We start from the raw sequence: 16,602 nt of genomic DNA on the forward strand, positions 1-16,602 counted from the left end.
TCTTACTGGCCCCCAAACGAGCGAGAGCAAATGAGCCTGGGTGACACCCACCACCTGTGTGTGTGTCTAAAGGGCGGATGAGGGTTAAACAGGATGTGGGTTTGACGTTGAGGCTGTGCTAATATTCACTGGTGATGCTCACCTGAGACTGAGCCAATCTTTTCCCCACTTACCTTCCTAGACATGTAAGCTTCATGCTAAAACCTAATGGTGTCCCGTTTAGTGTACTCAGCCTGGGACTACAGTGCTCTAGTCTAATGTAATACTACATCACCCCGCACACTTCCCTTGCTCAGAGGACTCTATTCTCTGTAACTCCATCCCAGAGTCTCTCCAACTTGCTCCCTCCCACTCCATGTTCATTATCTCTCTCGAGACCTACCTCTTTGATCTCTGGTAATCTTTCCCCTGTCCACACATTCAACTCCTTGTTCCCACCAACCCCTAACCTATACAGTAACATAGTAATGTGAATGTTGGGGAGCATTATTCACACAGCACAGTGTGGTGGCTCTCCCACCCAAGAACTCCTGTCTCATCACAATTTCTGTCCAATCTTCCCCATGCCAATAACCTGGAAACTGAAATACATTTAATATAGTTAAACCTAAAAGAAACGTCTTGAGCCCAGACTGAATCCACATGTCCCAGACTGCAGCCCTAATGAACTGTTCTATTTTATTAATGAACCAGCTGTGGCTTGTCTCTGATGCGGGAGAGATGGATGGCTGGTGTGTAATATTAGTCTGTATTTTTAATGAAATGTTCACCTGTACTTCGGTTCCCCTTTCTGCTCGGTTTGTTACAGAATAAAAACTTGTACAAAAATGTTTGCCAAATAAAAGCATAACAAAATGTGTAAAACTGGGTGTGTGGTGTTTTTTCCAGTTTGTGATGAGAGTACAGAAATCTGTGTCCAGATCACACATTAGCTGGGAGAGAGTTCCAGGCTGGACAATAGGAGGACATAAATTTTGATTATGGAAGGAGAAAATGTTTGTTTCATAGAATTTTACAGCACAGAAGGCTATCCGTCCCTTGCCAGCTCTTTGAAAGAGCTACCAAATAGTCCCACTTCCCACTCTTACTCCATAGCCCTGAACCTTTTTTCCTTTTGAAGTACCTATCCATTTCCCCTTTTGAAAGCCATTATCGAATCTGCTTCCACGCCCTTTGAGACAGTGCATTCCAGATCGTAACAACTCTTTGGGTAAACAAACTGCTCATCTCCCCTCTGGTTCTTTTCTAGAACAAGTTAGATTTCTGTTAAGAAATAATATCTGGGGATACAGTATATAGTTTGGGGGGACATGACAATTCAAGCGACTGCCAGAATGGTGGAAGGCCAACTGGAAATTCTTATGCTCTTATGGCAGGGCAACAAATCCACTTGAACCTTGGAGAACCAACAGCAGTTATTAATAATAACTATCAGTTACAGATTCTGTTTGGCAGAATGTGTGGTTCTGGAGGTTGTGACTCTAACATGAAATGAAGAGAGCAGCAATTTGTCTAAGGAAATGATAGAATGAGACCCAGGGATGGGGTTTACTGTGATGAGAGGCTGGGTAGACTTGGGTTATATCTAGGAATTCCGTGTGTAAGTGGGATGCATGGAATTCTTAGTTGGGTTTGTATACTCTAAAGCACAGTGATGGGTTTCCGCACATATCAGACACCCGACTGACTATAAAAAAGGGATAGACTGTGAGGCAGTTGGTAAGTAAAATAGGCTTAAACATTGTGGTTTTTGGAGTAAAGTTTCTTCAATGATGAAGACAGACAGCACTATTACTGGTTGCCTCGAGATGGCGATGTGGGTCCAACCATTGCAAGGAGTTGGACACTGATCTGTTTACCATTAAATTGGGAACCAGTTAAATTGTATTATTGCAGGAAGTATAAACACTTGCTCTTAATTACATCAATTGCTGATTTGGTTTACATCATGTATTTATATTAGAATGGTTTACAAAATTAGAAAGACATTTGGTTCTGTTCCAAACCGAAGGGCAGACAGAGAGACAGACAGACCTGTGAAACCCTGGTTCAGAGTGTTTGACCGTGAAGACTTGATTATTGCACTTAATAATAATAATAATCCTTGCATTTGATTTTGCGCCTTCGAGATGTCTCAAAACTCTTCATAGAATATACCGTAAAGTGAACTGACTGTATTTTGTGGGCAAACAGCAGTGTCCCAGATGTGAGTGGGGGCCACATATCTCTCTGCCCCCCTTCCTCCCCCACCCCTCACCAATCCCTCTCGTGTGGCTCTCTGTACGGCAGCCCAAGGCACTGGAAAACATCCCTCTCAGTTGGGGTGGACAGGGGGAGGCCGCGGCTGATTTTGGTCGCTCCACTCCTCAGCACGTCACGGTTCAGAGAATGTTCCGAGAGACTCATTTGTTTGGTCTTGGCCAACGCCCGCATGGAGCGGTTAAAGTGTGCCGAGCCGGTGAAGTACAGGAGGGCGCAGGCCAGCTCGCTATGTGGCACCACAATGATGTCTAGCCGCCGGTGTCGCTGTCCCGGCAAACGGCAAACTCCCAGGTACTTCTGCTGCTTCCCACTGTCCTGCCACAACAGGTCATCAGTCAGGAAACCTGAGACAGAATGAGACACAGGAAAGTGAGAGAGTGAAAGACAAGAGTGCAAAAGTGAGTGAGAGGGTAAAAGAGAGCGCGGAGTGTAAGAGAGAGAGCATGTGAGAGTGGGGGAGTGAGGATGCAGGAATGAGACAGTAAGAAAAGAGGAATTAGCGAGTGACAAGAGTGAAGGGAGTGAGAGAGACGAGAATAAAATAGAGAGGAAAGTGAGAGGAGCAGAGAGGGAGAGAGAAAGAATGAGGAGTAAATGAGTGAGAGTGAGGGAATTGGGGGAGTAAGAGAGTGATGAGAGTGAAAGTGAGGGAGGAGAGAATGAGGAGATTGAGTGGGGGGTGAGAGAAAGTGAGAGTGTGGAGTCAATGGTTTGGCAGGAAGGAGGCAGAGTAGGGCTGATCGCAGTAAAACTCGATGACGTTACCACTCGCTCGCAGAGCACTGAGGATTTTGCTGAAGACACCGCAGTGAGACCTGCCATCGGGGTGAGTGACCAGGACGTCCACGTCCCCGCAGGTGGGCTTCCCGCGCCGGAACGAGCCGCACGCCATCGCCAGCAGCCCCTCGTTCACCCCCAGCGCCGCCTCCCGCACCTGTAACAGTAGTAACATCTCAATACAGGAACTAAGTGTCATAATCCTCCTGGGGGGGTGGGGGTCAGTCTGACCTGGGGCGGGAGAGACAGTGGGGATCAGGCAGGGGTGGGGAGGAAATACAAAGCTCCAGAAAGTGTGTACCTGCTGCTCGATCTCGGCAGCCTCCGCCCTCGGCATCCGCTCCCGGAAATCGTGGTAATGTTTTAGGCCGATTCTCTGCTGTTTGGTCAGACTGGCCTTTTCCTGTATGTCATCCAGGGTCCTGAACCCCTGAAACACACACGATGGAGAGACAGAGAGCAGGGAATGGGGTTAGAGAGCTCCAGTGGGGGAGCGAGCCCCAGCACAGATACGATGGGGAGAGAGAGAGAGAGCAGGGAATGGGGTTAGAGTGGAGAGGTTCTTGTGTGTAACTCACCTGTTGGTACCACATCTGGGCTGTTTTGGACCCGGCTCCCCAGATGTTGCTGAAGGTTTCCAGCACGGCGACGCTCTGGCTGATGAAGTCCAGTTGGCGCAGGTGGCCACTCTCTAGGATCTCCTGGATCTTCTCCGCCATCCGCTTGCCGATTCCTGGGATCCCACAGGCCTCCTGCCAAGCAGAGAGAGAGGACTGAAGTGGGAATAATCCGAAGGCATCTCAGCAATTCCTGCGCTCCTAGGGGTGTTATCCTACGTGAATGCGCTTCGGAAACACAACTGAAGAGTCCTGTAGCTCAGCGGTTAGAGCCCTCGTCTTTCAAGTGAGAGGACCTCGAGTTCAATTCCCGGGCAGGGCGAAATGTTAGGCAAGCTTCCTTACTCCCCACACCTCTGTTTACCTAGATGTGAGTTGGAACCCTGGGGTTAATTGATTGGCATTTCGCCCACAAAATATATATTCAATCCATTTTACAATATATTCTGTGAAGTGCTTTGAGACATCTCAAAGACGTGATAAGGCGCTATACTGACTGTGTTACTTTGTGGGCAAAATGCGGCAGCCAATTGCGCACAACAATATCCCATAAACAGTCATGGATTGAATGACCACATTTATTTTGAGGGATTATTACCCCCGGAAAGTGATCCACTAATCAGTTGACAACAGGGTTCCTACTAATTGCTAGGTAAACAGAGGCGTGTGGAGTAAGGAAGTTTGCCTAAGGATTCGCTCTGCCTGGGAATCGAACCCAGGTCCTTTACACCCGCGCTGTTTCATGTTACACAGAGAGTAGCAACGCAGTGTAGAGGCAGATTGTGAGCAAATTAATGATGAGCTAGTGAGCCAGGGAGACAGAGAGCGAGAGAGAGACAGTCAGAGAGAGAGAGAGAAACAGAGACACAGAGAGAATTATGTCATGTGTGTACGTGGGTGTCAGATGGTGCTTTTCCCTGTGTGTGTGTTTGCTCAGCCACTGCCTGTGCTGTGGTCAGGTTAAGGGGAGGCACAGGCAGTGTGACTGTACCTGGTAGGAGGTGACAAGCTTTGGGTGGCTCTTTAGGGCATTGATGGCCTTGGAGTAGCCCAGCGCCCGCCAGCGGTCTCCCTGCTGTGTGTACGCGTTGCCCAGCATGGCCAGCTTGTCTGTCAGCTGCTGATTGTGGTTCAGTTTCTTGCTGTCAGATGACTGGGCACAGACCCACCCACTGCTCAGGGTGGGAGAGAGGGTGGGGGAGGAGGTGGGGGCATGGCTGTGGGGGTCAGACCGGCTCTGCCCTGAGATTAGTGCTTCCAGGTCACTATCCAAGACTCTGCCCTCCTCACCGTCACTTTCATTCTCACCTTCAGAAAACTGTTGAGAAACAGAAAAGAGTCACAGCACCACAGCTCAGAGCCCAGAGCCCCACAGCTCAGAGCCCAGAGCTCCACAGCCCAGAGCCTCACACCCATAGCCCCACAGCTCAGAGCTCCACACCCACAGCCCCACAGCTCAAAGCCCCACAGCTCAGAGCCCACCGCCCCACAGCTCAGAGCCCCACAGCCCAGAGCCCACAGCTAAGAGCCCAGACCCCCACAGGTCACAGGCTCACAGCCCCGCGCCTCACAGCCCCATAGTTCATCTCATCCAGTCACAGGATGCAATTCTCGCTGTGTGTTACTGATCTCAGCCTCACTCTGTGTGTTACTGATCTCAGCCTCACTCTGTGTGTTACTGATCTCAGCCTCACTCTGTGTGTTACTGATCTCAGCCTCACTCTGTGTGTTACTGATCTCAGCCTCACTCTGTGTGTTACTGATCTCAGCCTCACTCTGTGCTAGCCCAGATTGAGAGGAGGAGCAGCACCTGTGTGGAGCCTGTGTGACCCTGGCTGGCGCCTGGTGCCGGTGTCTCTGGAGGTTGGTGTGTGAGAGGCTGCTGGTCACAGCTGGTGCTGGGCTGGCTTTGTGTGTTTTGCAGCGGGGAGGGACCAGGTTCCGGGCCCGGAGGCTGAGGCCGTGACGGCACAGACAGGCAGTAATCGGCGGTGCTCACGGCTCTCTTCTCGGAGATACACAAGCTCAGCCAGGAGGACCTGACCAGCTGCACGCCCACGGGCACTGGCCACACCTTCAGGAGGCGTAGTGCCCGCTCACACTCCACCCCGTCATCCAGGATCACATGAGTAACCCCGGGGGAGAGCGCAGGCCATACACTGCCCCCGTTCTGGGAGATCTGCTTCTGGAAGATTTCCATCCGTGCCTTCCCGATTCCTGCTGGGATGATGTAGGCGGTGACACCACTCAGCCAGGAGCCTGAGGAACAGAGCAGCAGCACCAGTCACTCACACAGCCATCATCTATAGGGTGTCCACAAAGTCCTGTTACCCCCAATGTGTGTGTGTTTTTTTTCTACAGTGCTCAGACCAACAACTGAAACATGGGGTAGAATGTTGATAGTTGTATTTAGAAGTACTTAATTAATAATAATACTCCTTGCATTTGATATAGCGCCTTATTATGTCTTTGAGACGTCTCAAAGCGCTTCACAGAATATACTGTAAAGTGAATTGACTGTATATTTTGGGGATGAAACACAGCAGCCAATTACGCAGTGTCCCACAAACAATTATGGATTGAGTGACCAAATTATTATTATTTTTGAAGGGATTATTATAGAAAACGATCAGGCAATCGACTAATAACTTGGTTCCTACTTACTGCTAGGTAAACAGAGGTGTGTGGAGGAAGGAAACTTGCCCAATGTTTCACCCGGCCCGGGAATCAAATCCAGATCCTCTCGTTTGCGAGGCGAGTGCTCTAACCACTGAGCTACAGGACTTCCAAATTGTATTTAGTACAAGTATTTAACTGTATTTAGACATCCAGAGGATCAGTGAGTGTGTGTATGTGTGTACATGTGTAAGTGAGCTTCATCATTTTCGTGGCAGATACTGATGTTCGGTGGTTGTTTGCCATGTTCAGTGCAACATGTGCCCTGAGGAGGAGGCGTGGAGGCAGGATATGCTGTGAGTGAGTTTGCCATTACTGTGACCAGCCTGACTGTGGGCGAGGACTTACCTTTAATCTCGCCGCCCGCTTTCGCTCTCTTTACTGGCTCCGCGCTGTTTGCCGTGGGCACGGCTGGCGATCGCTTCACTTTCCGAAAGGCTTTTACGATGCCCTGTGGCTCCATCCCCCGCCGCTGGCAAAGCTGTCAGACCCGGTCTGGGCGTCTCTTTCTGTAAGTGTTTATATTGTCTTCATCCACCCAGCGGCCCTCCCACACCCCCCTCCCCGCTGCTTACCTCTTCCTTATTTACTGCAGAAAATGTACATAAGAACATAAAAAATAGGAGCAGGAGGAGGCCATTCAGCCCCTCGAGCCTGTGCCCCGCCATTTAATAAGATCATGGCTGATCTTCTAACCTAATCCCATTTACCCGCTCTGTCCCCACATCCCGTAATCCCTTCAGGGTTCAAAAATCTATTGATACTTTCGCTCACAAAATACAGTCACTACACCTTACAGTACACTCTGTGAAGCGCTTTGGGACGTCTCAGTAACGTGATAGGGCGCGATATCTAATGCCAAGTATTATTATTATTATTTATTATCACTATATAAATACATTTACCTCAGATACACCACATCCACCACTGCACAATGTCTATAACGTACAGAATAACTATATAATAATAATAATAATGTAAACAATGTACAGATTCGGTGCTGTGGCTCAGCGGCCGCTCTGACCTGAGCCCTGGTTTCCGGTCGCCCGCTCACACCGGAAATAGCTGCAGCACTTCCGGGCCGTGAGGGTCAGCCTCTGATAACCGGCTTGTATCTTGTTGTCAAGGTAACCAGGGGGCGGGGCTTTCAGGATGACCAGGCGGCGGGTTGTCATGGTAACCAAGGGGGCGGGGACTTTTGGTTGATTGGGGGCGGGGCTGTAACCAGGGTAACGGTAAAGATGGCGGCGCTGAGCTGGAGTCAGAGACTGAGAGAAACACAGAGAAACGGATTCATTGAGACCGGTAATATATACTAAATATACACCGTCCTGTGTGTGTTCATAATGTCCTGTGTATAACACAGTATACACCGACCTGCGTGTTCATAATGTCCTGTGTATAACATACAGTATACACTGTCCTGTGTGTTTATAATGTCCTGTGTATGACATACAGTATACACCGTACTGTATGTGTTCGTAATGTTCATTATAAACACACACAGTACGGTGTATACTGTGTTATACACAGGACATTATAAACACACACAGGACGGTGTATACTGTATGTTATACACAGGACATTATAAACACACACAGGACGGTGTATGTTCTGTGTATAATGTTCTGTGTATAACACAGTATACACCGTCCTGTGTGTGTTTATAATGTCCTGTGTATAACACAGTATACACCGTCCTGTGTGTGTTTATAATGTCCTGTGTATAACACAGTATACACCGTACTGTGTGTGTTTATATCACCCTCGGAGAGTTTAGGGGGAGGTCGGGTCGGTGGAGGAGGTGAGAGCCGTGAGATTTTAGACGTTGATGAGAGCCTAAGAGTATGGCCTCCGTTTTGTCAACGTTCAGCTGAAGGAAATTTGCGCTCATTCAACTGCTGAGATCTGACAGGAGAACATCGGGGAACTGGGGGCGAGGGACTGGTTGATGACGTTACCCAGTAGTGGGCAGAGGAGGGGGAGCTGGGTGACCAGCAAGTTGGTGGGGAGGGGGTCGAGGCAGCAGGTGGTGGGTTTCATGGAGGTGATGGAGGGTGAGAGGGAGGAGGGAGAGATGGGGAGGAAGGAATGTAGGAAGGGGGTGGTGGTCGGAGCAGATGATGGGGAGGGTGACAGGGACAGAGAGGGCATGGTGGTGGGTGACAAGGGGCAGGTGGATGAGGCTGCCTGGTGGATGTTAAGTATTTTAGAAGAAAAGAAGTCCATGACCTCCTCACACTTGGCATTTGATACGAAGATTGAGGGCCCTGAGGGGGGGCACGGAGGAGGTAGTGGGTGGTGGAAAAAAGGATTTTTGGGTTGTGTTTAGCCTCCAAGATGATGTTGGTGTAGAAGGCCATTGTTGCACGAGTCAAAGAACGCGTTAGCTGTAGAGATGCTCGAGCCACAGTTGGCGGTGGACTGTCAGGCCAGTTTTCCACCATCTGTGCTCGAGCAGCCGGGTTTGGGTTTTTTGGCGACGGAGATTGTTCTTGTACGAAGGGGATCGGGTGGGATTGGAGATGGTCCTGGATTTCAGGGGGACGAGGGAGTTGAAGGTGGAGGAGAGGCGATCATGGAGCAGCTGGACGGCTGCTTCAGGATCTCCACGGGCAGAAGGCCAGAGGGATAGGATGTTTGATGATGAGAGGGCCCTTGTGAGGGTCTCAGGAGGCAGCCTTTTCCAAGGGCGGTAGAGGATAGTTGAGGGCTTGGTGGAGGAGAGAGGGATGTGAGAGGAGAAGGAGATGAAAAAGTGGTCCGAGATGGCCTTGTCCACTATGCTGAGGTCGGAAATGTCAAGGCCGTGGGTGATGACAAGGTTTAGGGAGGAGAGGAGGGCAGTGAAATTGGCAGAAGTGGTGCCAGGGGAGTTCAGTGGGACGGCATCAGCCCTCAGGCTCAGCCTCCCAGGTCATGGCCGAGTGGCAGTGGCTGTCCGGCCAGTGTGGTGGGTGTAGTTGTTGGTTTTTTAAAAAAATTAACTGTGACGTCATTTTGTGAAACGCATCCACCCCCTCACTTACCCCCTCCCCACCCCCTCACTTACCCCCTCCCCACCCCCTCACTTACCCCTCCCCACCCCCTCACTTACCCCCTCCCCACCCCTCACTTACCCCTCCCCACCCCCTCACTTACCCCCTCCCCACCCCCTCACTTACCCCCTCCCCACCCCTCACTTACCCCCTCCCCACCCCCTCACTTACCCCCTCCCCACCCCCTCACTTACCCCTCCCCACCCCTCATTTACCCCCTCCCCACCCCCTCACTTACCCCCTCCCCACCCCCTCACTTACCCCCTCCCCACCCCCTCACTTACCCCCTCCCCACCCCCTCACTTACCCCCTCCCCACCCCCTCACTTACCCCCTCCCCACCCCCTCACTTACCCCCTCCCCACCCCCTCACTTACCCCCTCCCCACCCCTCACTTACCCCTCCCCACCCCCTCACTTACCCCCTCCCCACCCCCTCACTTACCCCCTCCCCACCCCTCACTTACCCCCTCCCCACCCCCTCACTTACCCCCTCCCCACCCCCTCACTTACCCCCTCCCCACCCCCTCACTTACCCCCTCCCCACCCCTCACTTACCCCCTCCCCACCCCTCACTTACCCCCTCCCCACCCCCTCACTTACCCCCTCCCCACCCCCTCACTTACCCCTCCCCACCCCTCACTTACCCCCTCCCCACCCCCTCACTTACCCCTCCCCATCCCCTCACTTACCCCCTCCCCACCCTCTCACTTACCCCCTCCCCACCCCCTCACTTACCCCCTCCCCGCCCCCTCACTTATCCCTGCCCCGCCCCCTCACCCCGCGCCCCGCCTCCTCACTTACCTCCGCCCCACCCCGCCCCCTCGAAAACAAAACAATTATAAATTGATCATTTTCAATCCATGACTGTTTGTGGGACACTGCTGTGCGCAATTGGCTGCCACATTTTCACCCACAAATGTGCGATCAATTCACTTTGCAGTATGTTCTGTGAAGCGCTTTGGGACGTCCTGGGGGATGCTCCCTCCTACCTCTCCAACCTACTATCCCCCTACCTACCTGCCCGTACCCTCCGTTCCTCCGGCTCCGGTCTGCTCCACGTCCTCCGCCCCAACCGCCCTACTATCGGTGGTCGGGCCTTCAGCCTCTCAGCCCCGAGGCTCTGGAACTCCATCCCAGTGCCTTCGCCGCTTCCTCCCTTTCCTCCTTCAAGGCCGGTCTCAAAACCTTTCTCTTTGACCTTCAGCCTTCAGCTCCACTCTCGACTCTCTACCCCCTCCTCGCTCCCTCCCTTCCCTCCCCTCACCCTGACCATTTCCCCCCTCCTCGCTCCCTCCCCTCCCCTCCCCTGACCATTTCCCCCCTCCTCGCTCCCTCCCTTCCCTCCCCTCCCCTGACCATTTCCCCCCTGCTCGGGTCATGACCCAAATGTGCAGCGCCTTGGGACGTCCTCCTGACGTGAAAGGCGCTTTATAAATGGAATCTTGTTGTTGTTGTTGTCCTCCCGACGTGAAAAATGCTATATCAAATGCAAGGATTATTATAATAGTATATAATATAACTGTACATTATGCACAACACTGTATATATTCTGTACAAGCTGTAACTGTTGCAGCTTTGCTTGCAACCAAAGGATCCAATACGGAATGTAGATTGACACACAGACATTTCTTCTTTATACTCAGCTGGGAGGACTTCTGCGGGAGGACTCCTTTTGGGAGGACACAGTGGGAGGACTCCTTTTGAGAGGACTCCTGTCAAAGCTACACTAACCGAAGGAGTTTACTGTGATCCAGCAGGTCCTTGAGTTATTGCAAGGCTTCCGTGTAGATGACATTTTCAGTTTTTCCTCCTTCGGCCATGATGTACAGGTTTTCAGATGAACCCACATGTGAGCATCCAACATAGAACTGGCCTTGGGAAACACAGGGTATATTCAAGAAAATGGCAGCAACCTTTAAGCTCTGCCCCTGTGCCTTGTTAATTGACATGGTAAAGCATAGTCAAACAGGCAATTGGAGCCTTTTGAACTCAAACGGGCAGTCCCTTGGGAGCGGTGGAATGAGAGGAATGAATACGTCTTTGCCTTCTTTGTTCTTCAGTTTAATTTAATCGGCCTTCTCTCTTTTGTCTGGCATTTTTATTTGTCCTTGAAAGGCTTGATCTTCGCTTCTTAGGTATCTCCCCCTAAGATTAAGAAAATGTGCTATTGGGAGGACTCCTATTGGGAGGACTGAGTGGGAGCACTGGTGGTTGGGAGTACTCCTGTTGGGAGGACTGTAGCTCCCATGACAACCCGAAAAACCTGCCATGCATTTGTTGCAGAATATATTAGTAGAGATTTATCTCTTTACAACTGTGAGTGATTTCCTCTGTTGCTGCTTTGTTGCAGAATACCACACCTAGCTCTTATTTTGGGGCTTAATTAAAGGATTTTCTAAATATAGCTCATGACGATAGGAGATCCCTGAAAAAAAATGCCCATGACATTCCCGCATGCAAGACCAACGTCAGTCGGTTATTGCATTATTGTCGGAAACGCAGACTAGACACACACACACAGACATTTTGTCTTATTAGTATAGATTATATGATATAATGTATACCCTATATTATACACAGTGTATATACTGTACATAATAGTAAACAATATATACTATATGAATGTATATATACTCTATAACAGTATACGATGTGTACTCTATATATAATACAATACTAAATGTAACAATCAGTCTAATGTATATTGTATATTTAAAGCGCTCTGAGACGCCGTCCGGCTTGAAGGGCGCTATATAAATCCAAGTTGTGTGTATATATATATATACTGTCATTCACTCTCTCTGAGTCACTCACTCTGTGTCACTCACTCCGTGTCACTCTGTCATTCTCTGTGTCACTCAGTGTCACTCTCTTAGTGTCACTCACTCTGTGTCACTCTCTCTGTCACTCTCAGTGTCACTTTCTCAGTGTCACTAATTCTATCACTCTCTCAGTGTCACTCTCTCAGTGTCACTCACTCTGTGTCACTCTCAGTTTCACTCACTGTGTCACTCTTAGTGTCACTCTCAGCGTCACTCACTCTGTGTCACTCTCTCTGTGTCACTCACTCGGTGTCACCCTCTCTGTGTCACTCACTCGGTGTCACTCACTCGGTGTTGCTCACACACCCCTGTACCGATGCCTGTATCCAGTGTTTCTCCTATTTGTCCCCAGGACGGAGGAAAGTCCATTATCTGTTTCCTGACGGGAAGGAGATGGCAGAAGAGTACGATGTCACCACCGATCAGCTCCTGGGTACGTGACGTCATGTTCACCACAGCCACCCACTGCCTTGGCTTCTCTGTGAGGTTTGGACCGGGGAGTCAGAGCAATGATAACAATAAAAATAATCTTTGCATTTAATATATAATCTCACATTGGTGAAATGTCTCAAAGCACTTCACAGTAATTCCTGTGAAGTGCAGTGACTGTGTATTTGTCGCACTTGATAGAAATCTAAAAAGGAGTAAACTACAGGCGTGTGTGGGGTGGGGAGAGCCGCTAAATGAGACTGAAAGGATTGCTTGTTAAAAGAGCAGCACAGACAGGATGGCCGTATGGCTGCCTTCCGTGCTGTAACTCCGGGTTGTTTTGTGCTGTCTCCTTGTAGTGAGGAAATGGAGGGTGAGGAACGCGCTCGGAGCCCGAGGACAGTGGCAGTTGGAGGTGGGTGAGGAGGTCTCCCGTCCAGCCGGAGGCCTGGAGCAACAGCTCATCCAGGAGAGCAGCAGTAATGTGAGTGACAGAGAGAGAGAGAGAAGGCAGCGGGGGAGTGGGGGGACGCAAGTGGGACTGAGCTGGCTCCATCACAGGCTTTGCAACACAATGTTGGCATAAAGTCCACCATCTGTGCCGGTCTCTCGTCCGGTTGCTGAGCCGGGAGGGGCCACAGTATCCCAGAGCACTCACTGTTGATGGCAGCACAGCCCGGCCCGGCTCATCAGCAGGACCTGGAAGGGCCGACCGGTCGCTGGGGGCCGGGAATCCTCCCCCTCAGCTCCTGGTAACCCCACAGCCAAAGCCCTAACAGGAGGGTGGTCCTCGCTGGACAAGTGGTGGGAAACTTGCCAGACAGCTCTCTCGATGGCAAGCTTTGTGGTTTTAGACTCCAGGAGTTAAACCACCTCACACACACACACACACACACACACACACAGACATACACACACAGCAAATGACTGACCGGGGTGTTGATTTGCTTCAGTAACGGCTGTGATTTATATTTGAATTGATTGCAGCCAATTTTCATGAGGAAAGACACAAAGAGTAGCTTCCAATGGAGGATCCGGAACCTTCCGTACCCCAAGAATGTGTACAGTGTGACGGTGGAGCCCGAACACAGACGCTGCCTCGTCAAAACCTCCAACAAAAAGTAATAAGATTCTTCATAGCCGCGTGTTAGTGAGTAAGTGGGTGGGTGGGCGATGGAGGGAGGGAGGGAGGGAGGGAGGGAGGGATGGATGCTTCAAACCACAGACAGCAGGTGGCGCTCTTGTTCTGTTTGGATGAGTTAAACCCCTGGAATTTCCCTCCTTCCTCCCTCTGTGACCTGCTAATGCCATATCAACCTGTCCTCTCCCTCCTTTCAGCGGGCTCCAGCCTGCTCCACGTCCCCTGCACCGCCCAGACCACCATCAGAGGTCGGGCCTTTAGCCTCTCTGCCTTCACCTTTGGGAACATCATCTCAGAGTCCCTTCACCTCGCTCCCTTAATAATCCCTTAAAAAAATAATGTGAACACTCAAACCATGACTGTTTGTGGGACACTGCTGTGTGCAATTGGGATCCACATATCGGCCACAAAATACACAGTCACTACACTTCAGAGTGTATTTTGTGAAGTGCTTTGAGACTTCACAAACAATGTGATAAGGCACTATATCAAATGCAAGGATTATTATTATTACACTCGTTCATTCAAAATACCAGGAAATCTCAGCCAGTAGGCAGCAACTGGGGCAATGTGGAGCTGAGTGTTGGAGACATCAAACCAAGTCTGTGTCTGTTCAGGTGGACGTTAAAGACCCCAAAACAACTGCAAAAGAGAAGGGAGTTTCTGTCTCCCGTTGTCCTGGCTGACAGCACCCATTTTGATTGGTCATTCACTCCGTGGCTGTTTGTAGTACATTGCTCTGTGCAAATTTTCGCCCAAAAGCACACAGTGACTACACTTTACAGGACATCCTGTGAACTGCTTTGGGACATCCTCCTGACGTGAAAGGCCTGTATCTGATGTAAGGATAACAATTATCCCTGATCCTGACACGGTGTGAGGACTGGTCACATGTCAGGAACACTTTGCTGAGTGTCGGGTCCTACCTGGAGCCTGTGTGAGTTGCTGGCCACGTTTTCAGCCACTCCGCCCCAAAATGCTGGAACACTCTTCCTCTATCCCTTCACTTCACCCCCTCCTTTCCCATCTTCAGGTCATGCCTGAAGACCTTCCTCTTCGACCGTGTCTACGATCACTTCCCCCGGCTCACTGTTAAGCGCTCAGAGATGCAACCATGCGTCAGAGGGATGCTGTGTAAATGCAAGTTGTTGTTGTTAGCGCCTGGTGTTTGAGTGTGTAACCAATGTGCTGTGTTTGTTGCTGTGTGAATGGGAGGCACGAGTGAGGGCTCTGACACCAAGGCGCCCGCCCTCGTGGTGATGATTGTATCTCGCCCAGTAACGCAACTCTGCTGTGTCCGGCAGGTATTACAAGTCGTTTGACATTGCGGATATGGACCGGTGCCAACTCCCACTAGAGAGCTCAGCGCTGAGCTTCACACATGCCAACAACACCCTGATCATCTCTGTGAGTACTCACACACCCACACACTCATTCACACACACTCACACCCGCAAAACGGCACAGCACTGACACAGCCTCAGGTCTGGCCGGGGGATCATGAGCCGCCCAGTCTAACTCCCACTTGGTCCTCACTCCCTGCAATACTCTTCCTCTCTGAACCCATTTTACTCCACAGGCCTGTTTATGTAGCAGTAAGTAGGAACCCGGTTATTCATCAACCAGAGGAGGACACAGTGGGAGGACTCCTTTTGAGAGGACTCCTGTCAAAGCTACACTAACCGAAGGGGTTTACTGTGATCCAGCAGGTCCTTGAGTTATTGCAAGGCTTCCGTGTAGATGACATTTTCAGTTTTTCCTCCTCCGGCCATGATGTACAGGTTTTCAGATGAACCCACATGTGAGCATCCAACATAGAACTGGCCTTGGGAAACACAGGGTATATTCAAGAAAATGGCAGCAACCTTTAAGCTCTGCCCCTGTGCCTTGTTAATTGACATGGTAAAGCATAGTCAAACAGGCAATTGGAGCCTTTTGAACTCAAACGGGCAGTCCCTTGGGAGCGGTGGAATGAGAGGAATGAATACGTCTTTGCCTTCTTTGTTCTTCAGTTTAATTTAATCGGCCTTCTCTCTTTTGTCTGGCATTTTTATTTGTCCTTGAAAGGCTTGATCTTCGCTTCTTAGGTATCTCCCCCTAAGATTAAGAAAATGTGCTATTGGGAGGACTCCTATTGGGAGGACTGAGTGGGAGCACTGGTGGTTGGGAGTACTCCTGTTGGGAGGACTGTAGCTCCCATGACAACCCGAAAAACCTGCCATGCATTTGTTGCAGAATATATTAGTAGAGATTTATCTCTTTACAACTGTGAGTGATTTCCTCTGTTGCTGCTTTGTTACAGAATACCACACCTAGCTCTTATTTTGGGGCTTAATTAAAGGATTTTCTAAATATAGCTCATGACGATAGGAGATCCCTGAAAAAAAATGCCCATGACATTCCCGCATGCAAGACCAACGTCAGTCGGTTATTGCATTATTGTCGGAAACGCAGACTAGACACACACACACAGACATTTTGTCTTATTAGTATAGATTATATGATATAATGTATACCCTATATTATACACAGTGTATATACTGTACATAATAGTAAACAATATATACTATATGAATGTATATATACTCTATAACAGTATACGATGTGTACTCTATATATAATACAATACTAAATGTAACAATCAGCCTAATGTATATTGTATATTTAAAGCGCTCTGAGACGCCGTCCGGCTTGAAGGGCGCTATATAAATCCAAGTTGTGTGTATATATATATATACTGTCATTCACTCTCTCTGTGTCACTCACTCTGTGTCACTCACTCCGTGTCACTCTGTCATTCTCTGTGTCACTCAGTGTCACTCTCTCAGTGTCACTCACT

General features: G+C 50.0%; 2 protein-coding genes across 4 annotated transcripts; one reads left to right on the forward strand and one right to left on the reverse strand.

The window, feature by feature from the left end:
• Positions 1-1,744: 1,744 nt before the first annotated feature.
• On the reverse strand, positions 1,745-7,402 carry poll (polymerase (DNA directed), lambda). 3 transcript variants are annotated; one of them, XM_007911393.2, is made up of 8 exons: positions 7,357-7,402; positions 6,681-6,841; positions 5,467-5,915; positions 4,648-4,974; positions 3,618-3,791; positions 3,341-3,469; positions 3,028-3,196; positions 1,745-2,606 (listed from the first exon to the last, which is right to left on the reverse strand). In XM_007911393.2, exons 2-8 carry the CDS (start codon positions 6,793-6,795, stop codon positions 2,254-2,256), a joined length of 1,716 nt encoding a protein of 571 aa, XP_007909584.1. In that variant the 5' UTR covers positions 6,796-6,841; positions 7,357-7,402; the 3' UTR covers positions 1,745-2,253. The 3 variants fall into 3 exon arrangements, with proteins under 3 accessions (XP_007909584.1, XP_007909583.1, XP_007909582.1); XM_007911392.2 differs by lacking the exon at positions 7,357-7,402 and adding an exon at positions 7,238-7,344; XM_007911391.2 differs by lacking the exon at positions 7,357-7,402 and having other exon boundaries at positions 6,681-6,983.
• Positions 7,403-7,503: 101 nt separating this feature from the next.
• On the forward strand, positions 7,504-15,910 carry LOC103190565 (protein DPCD). Its single transcript, XM_042336872.1, has 6 exons — positions 7,504-7,637; positions 12,546-12,626; positions 12,982-13,106; positions 13,610-13,743; positions 15,068-15,170; positions 15,851-15,910. Exons 1-6 carry the CDS (start codon positions 7,574-7,576, stop codon positions 15,908-15,910), a joined length of 567 nt encoding a protein of 188 aa, XP_042192806.1. The 5' UTR covers positions 7,504-7,573.
• The last annotated feature ends 692 nt before the right edge of the window (positions 15,911-16,602 follow it).

This window comes from Callorhinchus milii, unplaced genomic scaffold, assembly GCF_018977255.1.
Source record: "Callorhinchus milii isolate IMCB2004 unplaced genomic scaffold, IMCB_Cmil_1.0 Scaffold7, whole genome shotgun sequence".
NCBI lineage: Eukaryota > Metazoa > Chordata > Chondrichthyes > Chimaeriformes > Callorhinchidae > Callorhinchus > Callorhinchus milii.

Bases quoted from the DNA above. Each gene is read 5' to 3' on its own strand.
- poll (XM_007911393.2), bottom strand. From the start codon at position 6,795: ATGGAGCCACAGGGCATCGTAAAAGCCTTTCGGAAAGTGAAGCGATCG. The intron at 4,975-5,466 runs GTGCTGCTCCTC...GTTTCTCAACAG, and splicing joins GTCACACAGGCTCCACACAG to TTTTCTGAAGGTGAGAATGA. The intron at 3,792-4,647 runs GTACAGTCACAC...TCTGCTTGGCAG, and splicing joins AGCTTGTCACCTCCTACCAG to GAGGCCTGTGGGATCCCAGG.
- LOC103190565 (XM_042336872.1), top strand. From the start codon at position 7,574: ATGGCGGCGCTGAGCTGGAGTCAGAGACTGAGAGAAACACAGAGAAAC. The intron at 7,638-12,545 runs GTAATATATACT...ATTTGTCCCCAG, and splicing joins AAACGGATTCATTGAGACCG to GACGGAGGAAAGTCCATTAT. The intron at 12,627-12,981 runs GTACGTGACGTC...GTCTCCTTGTAG, and splicing joins CACCACCGATCAGCTCCTGG to TGAGGAAATGGAGGGTGAGG.